This window comes from Ceratina calcarata, unplaced genomic scaffold, assembly GCF_001652005.2.
Source record: "Ceratina calcarata isolate Rehan_Ccalc_2016 unplaced genomic scaffold, ASM165200v1 scaffold7.2, whole genome shotgun sequence".
NCBI lineage: Eukaryota > Metazoa > Arthropoda > Insecta > Hymenoptera > Apidae > Ceratina > Ceratina calcarata.
This window is the reverse complement of record NW_017178268.1, coordinates 77,524-86,428: the sequence shown is the minus strand read 5'-3', so window position 1 is coordinate 86,428 and position 8,905 is coordinate 77,524. Positions and strand designations below refer to the sequence as shown.

Sequence of the window (8,905 nt, the reverse complement as noted above, 5' to 3'; positions counted from 1 at the left end):
CAATATAGGTATATACTAAGTTTCAGTCTTTCTAGTGTTAAAAGCTATGCTTCATCTTCGTTTCCATTTTTGTTGGTTTACGGCACGCGATTTAATATATGATACTTAATATAATTATGTAATGAAATAGATACCGGTTCGTGAATAATTTCTTCCATCCTATTTAACATACAATTAATTTCCTGTTTTTCCTTACACTCATTAAACTTCTCAGATCTACTCAATATTGAGAGATCTACGATTGGAAGGGATTTGTCGCCTTTTTCATCTCGCATCGATATTAATTCTTTTGATTTAACTCGTTTCACAATGACCTGTTTGTTTTACTTATGTAATAAGACTATCGATAGAAAAACAATGTAAAACGCTAATTGATACCTCCTTTCTCGATTTGTCTACGATTTTAACTATTCCTGCGACGTTCAGATTTCTGAATAAATCTGCGACGAACGTCTCGTAAGCTCGCAGCCTTTTCATTAACGCCGCTTTCGCAGTTCTCTCGTTCTTCACGGACGCCTCGGTTAATTCCAAGTCGCGGTCGAGTCGATTGATCCGCGCTACCAGCTGTTGATTATGCAGCAGCAGAAACTGAATCTGATACAATCGATGAAATTCCTAAAAACTCTTGCGGAAGAATCGAGTTTTCGTCAAAGGCAGTAGCTGCTTTATAAGCAAGAATTAGAAATGTGGTCCTCGAGGGCTACGGACATTGAATGGGAAAGCTGAGTGGGAAGAAAAAAAAAGGGCCCGATAATTCTAGCTACGCCACTATCTAAAGGAAGGCATCGATTTTCAAATAAAATCCGAAGGAAGTAGAGGAGGAATTCAAAAATAGCTGGTACCCTATTGGTGGTGAACGACGTCGATTTCATGCAGAATCGACACGTCCTCTGACGTTGATCCTCGAACGAGTACCCGCTTGGACACGATCGAAGGACATCGTCCACCGATTTACTCGACCCGAGTCTCTTTCCTTTGCACGTGGTCATCGACGCGATTAGAGCCCCGTGACCCTCGTGGACAGGAATGCCATGCTGGAAAATCGTGTTCTCCATTCATATTTACTGGTAACCGGAAATTATGAGTTCGCACGCGACTTACGCTACGTGGTGTGCTCGAGTTTCGCTCGTGGGGATGCACAACCGGTGGCATCGTGAAACGGAAGTAGGAACTCGTTCCCAGGATCTCAATTTCTTTGCTCACGTACACGAATTGGTAATCGACGTTCGACAGCGCCTGCAATGATTACCCAATCTAAATGTTACGATGGGATAACACGGAAAATTGATTCTCAGTTCAATTTTAAACGTTCATTTTCGTTGTCGATTACTATTCCTATTTGTATTTCGTATTTTTGTTACAACTTTTTTAACAAAGCTCTATGCGATATACGTTTTTATAACATTTTTTTCTCATTTCATGTCATACTGACAAAGTTTCAATATTAGAACCTGGAACACCTTGTATATCTCTCGTTCATGTAAAATAATTTGAATTGAAATAACCTCGCGATTAAAATTACGGGGAAACGTGATACTGCGATTGTGCTCAGTCAGTGCCTTCGGCGACAGGACGACGTATTCAAAAGTGAGGTACTGTTGCAGATTGGTCCATCCCCTCGGATAGATTCCGATCCAATCGCGCGACGACGTGGAGACCTCGAATATTTGATTAGAATATACGTGTATTCGAATCGAGAAAATTAGGTGCTCGCTGTATAAGTAAATCGATAAGGTTTTCCTCACTGCATAGATATCTTTCAACGTGTAATTGACAACCACGTCCTCGTCGATATTGTATTTCGTTTTCAATTTCTCAAATTGTATTCCATTCGCGTAGCGGCAGTAAATCGTGCTATGTGGACAGCAATACATTTCGCGGATATTTGTATTTGTGTCTCTTTACTTTTTTACATTAGCACTTGTATTTATGTAACGGAAGTCAAGGTGCCGAGGAAGAGATCGCGAGCAATCGTTCTGAAAATAGCTGATCTAGCAATCTGTCTACTATTTCACGATGATTTCACGGTTAATCGGGTCACGGTGAAATTAATTAATCGATAGAAGAACCTCGTACTCGGTTTATCGCTATTAATTAATGAACGATCATAAGCTCGTTCTACGTCGTATACGACGTGCGTAATAATCGATCTGAAATTTCGCATTGCGTATTTTATTATCAGGGAAAACCTGAATGGGAGAGAGTGAATGAGCCCCTCGTATAACGTTTACACGCGTGCCAGCATCGATTGAGAGGAATGCAACAACAGCCGCCATCTGTTAGAAAGGCGAGGGCGTTCGTGGAAACCCATACAGTGAAATCTGCGAAAAGCGTATCGAAAAATCGATCAAGAATATAAATTTCGTTATTCTCTACAAAATTTACAACTGTGAATCGTTCGTATCAAATCGCACGTAATTGAAAGCTCCATTCCATTTCACGATTTTGTTATACGAAATCGAATTACACCGAATATTGAATACTTAATTCCTTTATTTATCACGATGAAAGGCGTTTTGACTTTGCCTACATCAGGTATCTTAAAATCACAGTCACATTTATCGCAAGCTTCACTTATTTTGCTTCTTAAAGCATAAATCGCAGCGACTTATCCTAATCGAAACCTGAACTCCATATCGAAATGCGAGTGGCGCGTCATAAAATGTGTCGCCAATCGAAATTTAATAGAATTAAGAAAAATCGACGTAATTTCCATCGGAGACTTTTCCATCGATTTTTAATTCACGTTGGCGGTCTTCCGGTACTCTTGCGAGCTACCTCGGGTTTAAGGACCGCACCAGTCGTTCTCAACGGTTATTCAAAACCTGCCGCCGGAGATACCGTACGCAGAGTGCATGCGCTGCGTGGATCGTTACCGGATTCCGATTGGTGGACGCTCGAGTCGGCCTGCTGGAGTGCACGCGCGGCGCTCAGACGCCGTACTGATCGCCTCGATGACAAGGCCGTCAGTTACCGTTCGTGCACGAATGCGACTAAACACCCGGGCGTCTTGGCGGGTTTTCGCTCGGAGCTGCTCTCACGAGACCAGCTCGACAACGAGGAAACGTAGGTGACGTTTCAACGAGGCGAAGGAGACGAGAGAAAGCGAGTCGCAGATTTCGGGAGGATCGTAAAGGAGGCTGCGGGTCGGAACGAGGGAGAGGGCTCCGAGAGGCAGAGGACGGGCGACGAGGAGGATCCTGTCGGGATCACCTGGACCTGTATTTTAGTCCAGCTTCGGTCGCGCTGATAGGCGGACGCATTCGCAGGTGAGTGAGCCAGCCGTGTGTTCGCGTACACGTATAAACGACGCGTCGGCGCGACCAAGCACGCGGCTTTTGCTTCGTCTCGCCGCCTTCTCGTTCGACGATGTCAGCCACGATTCTTACGAGAAGGAAATTATCCCGTTCGCGAGCTGCCCGCAGGACACGTAGTCCTGCGCGACCGGAGCGCTTCGTCTTCGTGCTCCTTCGCCACTTCCGTTGTTATCCTACCGTTTCCTCGCACTCGAGTGCGACTCGATTCTCGATTAGGGAATATCCGACGTATACATTTGACAGCGAGCCGACTAGATTGTACACCGGAGCTACCCGAGACACGAGTCGTTATCGATGCTCTCCTCGATCGACTTAGAAACGCGCTTAGGGAAGACCGATTGCATAAACCTGGACGAGCGTGGGCGAGCTGAGGAGAACCTCTGCGCTTTGAAATATTCAACGAATTTATTTGACCGATCGAACGTCACGTCGAGTCGTTCATCGCATCGATCCACGAGCGAATAGACGATTACACAGATGAGCGAATCGTCACGGTGTCAGAGATCAACGGAAAATCGAGTGACTTTTTTTTTTTTCGTTCAGACGTGTTCATCGACTTCGCTGGGTACATAGCGGAAGACCCTCGCCCGCGACCTTGATCGCGGAGCTGCTAGTATAGCGCTCGAGCCGCGCGCGTCGATAATTCCTGTCGTGCATTCTCCGTCTTCGTATTCGTCGTCTTCGCGCCAATCCGCTCGTGCCCCTCGCGCTCAGCTGTGCGCCCGTCGCCTGTTTGCAACGTGCTCCTTTTCGAGTCTCGCGGTAAAAACCGATCGCTCAAGTGTAAACGCGTTCATATCCGAGTTCCAATGTGAAGTCCGTAGGCGTCTTCAGTCCGATGGTCCTATATTATATTATAAGCAGCCCAATATTCTTACGTTCAAATCGATGTATATAAATATATTGCTCGATTTACTCGTCCTTTCGTTTAGACAAATATTTATCGATCTCTAATACGGTTATCACAAGCCGAAATTGTGTCCAAAATATTTGATGAGACAAGTTTCAGTCGGAAACGAAAGAAGGCTGGCTCTCATTGTTCTCTAGCAATGAGTTTCTGCCTCTATCCGAGAATTCCCACAAAGTTCAGCAGCGTGGAAGACGCTATTATCAAAAATTCAACTGTTTACGCTATAAATTAAACCCACATCTCTGCTCACAAAAGCCAACAACAACGAACATTGTTTCGTCGAAATGAAACCCGCATTTTGACAATGCGCCGCGATAAAAAATGAATGATGATTTATCCCAACAGACAAGGGGAAGAATGGCAGTGGAATACTATGGAGGTCAATTAGCTGCACGTTTGCTCGAGGCAAAGCGCGCCTTTGCGGTTTCCCTTGTTCCATTTGAAAAGTTCGATGGACTACATTCCCGTTGTCGAGCTTTCTCAAAAAGATTCACGGAGGTACATACAATGGGCTATGGCAAGGCAAGCGTGTAACAGTGTTCTGTATTGTGCGCTACGCGAATCGCACAAAGCGACATTGCACAGTCGTAATAGCCTGTAATGTACACGGATCTTAGGAAAACAATATGATTAACTGGAGCCGTAGGGATCAATCGTTCGGCAAATATTGAGAAGTAAAGCAGATCGATAGTCGAGCCTGAAATTTCGAGAGACAAAACCAACGAAAATCCGAGTACTTTAAGTTACCTCTTTATTCCAATCGTGGTCTTTGAATAGTTCATTTTTTAGATGAAACGTATGGGAATATTTGAGGACACTTTCCCGGCATAGAGAGATTCTTCATATTTTAAAATCGCCAACAGGGGAGGTCTATTAATTAAAAACGAGCACAGTTAATTACATTGCTCTCACCGGTTTTCACAGAGAGATTTCATCCGCGCAATAATATATCGCGATTCGATATTAATTTAACGAAAGAAATAGATTGTTATTCTCTTTGGAGTGTACAGTCCCACCAACATCTAAAATTATTAACGATTACTAGTTATATGCAATATTTTATATTAAAGAAAACTTATTACTTAAGAAAATATTTTATATTAATTTGAATATCTCTAAACGAATGTTTCCTGTTTCCATTTGGAGTTTATAGTCACATTAATTTCTAAGGCTATTAGCGATTACTGGGTGTTAAATCAAAATCTGGATAAAATTTCTGAATCCGATGTCGTTGATAAACAAAATCACTGTAGTTGAATTGCTGACAGCTTCTCTCAGGTCTGTTGACACCTTGAATGAATTCCTTACGTTACTTAGCGATGGGTAGTCTTGAGGAATATGATGAATTGTTATACAATTATACAGTGAGTACATTCTTTGAGTATCACGCGACGTCAGCTGACTATGGATTAATTNCTTGTTCCATTTGAAAAGTTCGATGGACTACATTCCCGTTGTCGAGCTTTCTCAAAAAGATTCACGGAGGTACATACAATGGGCTATGGCAAGGCAAGCGTGTAACAGTGTTCTGTATTGTGCGCTACGCGAATCGCACAAAGCGACATTGCACAGTCGTAATAGCCTGTAATGTACACGGATCTTAGGAAAACAATATGATTAACTGGAGCCGTAGGGATCAATCGTTCGGCAAATATTGAGAAGTAAAGCAGATCGATAGTCGAGCCTGAAATTTCGAGAGACAAAACCAACGAAAATCCGAGTACTTTAAGTTACCTCTTTATTCCAATCGTGGTCTTTGAATAGTTCATTTTTTAGATGAAACGTATGGGAATATTTGAGGACACTTTCCCGGCATAGAGAGATTCTTCATATTTTAAAATCGCCAACAGGGGAGGTCTATTAATTAAAAACGAGCACAGTTAATTACATTGCTCTCACCGGTTTTCACAGAGAGATTTCATCCGCGCAATAATATATCGCGATTCGATATTAATTTAACGAAAGAAATAGATTGTTATTCTCTTTGGAGTGTACAGTCCCACCAACATCTAAAATTATTAACGATTACTAGTTATATGCAATATTTTATATTAAAGAAAACTTATTACTTAAGAAAATATTTTATATTAATTTGAATATCTCTAAACGAATGTTTCCTGTTTCCATTTGGAGTTTATAGTCACATTAATTTCTAAGGCTATTAGCGATTACTGGGTGTTAAATCAAAATCTGGATAAAATTTCTGAATCCGATGTCGTTGATAAACAAAATCACTGTAGTTGAATTGCTGACAGCTTCTCTCAGGTCTGTTGACACCTTGAATGAATTCCTTACGTTACTTAGCGATGGGTAGTCTTGAGGAATATGATGAATTGTTATACAATTATACAGTGAGTACATTCTTTGAGTATCACGCGACGTCAGCTGACTATGGATTAATTTCATGCGATTAATTCTTAAACTAGTTAGTACCACATGATCTCTTTTATTCGGTTCAACTAGCAAAAGCGTTTCCATATATGTTACGTAAGAATTTCTGAAAGCGCATCAATTTTCCTGACAATGTTTATTTGTTAGAAAATGTTTGCAGTCTCTATGTAAGATTAGAATTATACATTTTACATTTTATATACATTATACGAACATATATTTATTCTTCGCATAGAAATAATCTCAAATTGACTGCGTCCGCCAGAAAATTATGACTGTTTCAAATTTTCTTACCCGGATCTTTAATTCCACAACCTCGCATTTCATTTATCCGTGTGCCTATCAAACGATAATATAACGATCACAATTTGGAGTCACGCGACGTCGTGAAAGAGTCGTAATAAACGTTATTAGCCGCCGGTTAAAATCCCCGTTTCGTCACTTATCCGTCGAACGACGTTTTATTTCCTTTGCCCCGGTTTTCACGTATCGAGACGATAACTATCGCACCGGGCAACGTCACCAGTTGATAATCCGCTCGTTAACTCGCGTTTGTCATTTATCACTACGTAATAGAGGCGATTCGAAAAGGTGTTCGCACACCGATAGCAATCAATGGCTAGGCTAACCATGAACGATAATCGGAGCATGACTGGGTACGGTGAATCGAATCGTTCGATTACACGGATCGCTTCGGCCAAATTTGGCCAGTTTTACGTAAATTGTTCGCGGTTCACCGCAATGGCACTGCCTCACCTTCGTACCTTGGACTTCGTACGGAAAACCTAGAAAAAAGGGTCACGGAATTGGATCCCAACGAAGTAAGGGAAATGTTTCAATTTCTATTCAGCCAAGCATGATTTCCCTGTCAGTTGAACGTAAAAAACATTGTATATAATGAAAAGTACTTTCAAGGAATTTAATATACATTCAGATGAGTGTGGCAAGAAATTATTTTCAAGTAACTTTTCCTGTTAAGTAAAGGCTTGAAGTACTGTTCGTATTTCTATTCTAATGTTCGCATAATGTTCTATTCAAATGTGTAACAGTTCTGTATTCGAATAATCTTTTTACAATTTTTTTAAATTATACAATCGTGCATGGCAACGTTGAAAAATATTAAAAACACTTTATATATTTTATATATTTATTATGTCAAAAATTGTAGAGAAATGTAGTGAGTAGAAATTGGAACGTGAGTAGGAATTGGAACATTTACGTTACCTTAGTTATTTCCGTCGTCGATGCTATTGAATGGCGAGCGATGCCATTGAAAGTTGAACGAGAAACGTGAATTCGACAATAGTAGATGACCGCGTTCTACCGAATCTAAAACCAGTCGTGAAAAGTACTTAAAATTGAATTTAATTCGCCAGGTCGTCCATTAGCAGAATTAGCAGGAGTTAATATAATTAAAAACACAGCTCGTAATAATTTTCACGTAAGAACAAGTAAGACGCTTTTAAAGTGCAGATTTCAGTCGAAGGTTTCATTACCAGGATTGTTAGAGGTTTCATAATTTCGCGGTGAATCCAGGTACAAAGGAGATCTCCGGTAGCGGCGCGATGCTTATTGAAACGGAACGATATTCTACCGAGTCGGTTTAATAAAAATATAAAAGACACGCTCGCACGTAGTATTCGCTTTCTACGATGAAAATTTGAACGACTCCGTATATTAATCCGTAGATTGGAGGCTCGTGTACAACTTCGTCACAAAGAGCTCGCTAGTTCTGCCACTGGCCAGAATAAATTGAATGCCCTATCCTATACCGTCCGACCGGCAGAGGATCTTCCATTAAAAGGATTCTAAACAAATTGAACCAACCCCAACCTCTTGGAACAATTAATTAGAATCCACCTTGCTGTTATACATTTCCCGAAGAGTTTGTGCTATCGATCTGATTAGATAAGCGCGTTCCCACGTGAGGTCTGACCAACGGGAAATTGGTAAACGTCCGTGGTTCATTCTCAAGATACTAAGATCAGGCTGATTGTGTAGGGGTCACTCGTTGATAATAATTTGGGTCATGCATTTTCGTTTGATCCATGGTTAACGTTTATACGATGTACCTTTAAAAAATCGAGGCAACGATATCCGATCCTCCTATTGTATTACATCCTCTTTCAGTTATCGAATTTTCCGTGTTGAACGATCCAGTCGTTCTGGTAGCCGACGTATTTTAAGGACGTTTTGGCTATACAGTCAATCCCAAAAGTTTATGCACTTTAGAAACGCATTTTTTTAAAAGAAACCAGACGTCGGAAGAACATTGCTAATAATAAAC

At 41.2% G+C, this 8,905-nt stretch overlaps 2 protein-coding genes across 4 annotated transcripts in view; one reads left to right on the top strand and one right to left on the bottom strand.

The window, feature by feature from the left end:
• LOC108630125 (uncharacterized) overlaps positions 1-7,265 on the bottom strand; it is an 8,816-nt gene extending 1,551 nt beyond the window's left edge. For all 3 annotated transcript variants that reach the window (XM_026817828.1, XM_026817827.1, XM_026817829.1), the window contains exons 1-5: positions 6,913-7,265; positions 1,102-1,236; positions 843-1,034; positions 379-594; positions 135-314 (exon numbers count right to left, since the gene is read on the bottom strand). In XM_026817828.1, coding sequence (XP_026673629.1) covers positions 135-314; positions 379-594; positions 843-1,034; positions 1,102-1,236; positions 6,913-6,945 — 756 coding nt within the window. In that variant the 5' untranslated portion in view covers positions 6,946-7,265. The remainder of the gene's footprint in view (positions 1-134; positions 315-378; positions 595-842; positions 1,035-1,101; positions 1,237-6,912) is intronic.
• The window catches only part of Gdap2 (ganglioside induced differentiation associated protein 2), a 43,298-nt gene continuing 37,327 nt past the window's right edge, over positions 2,935-8,905 (top strand). Inside the window, exon 1 of the mRNA XM_018033232.2 lies at positions 2,935-3,269. The gene's annotated coding sequence lies outside the window, so the exon portion shown is untranslated. The remainder of the gene's footprint in view (positions 3,270-8,905) is intronic.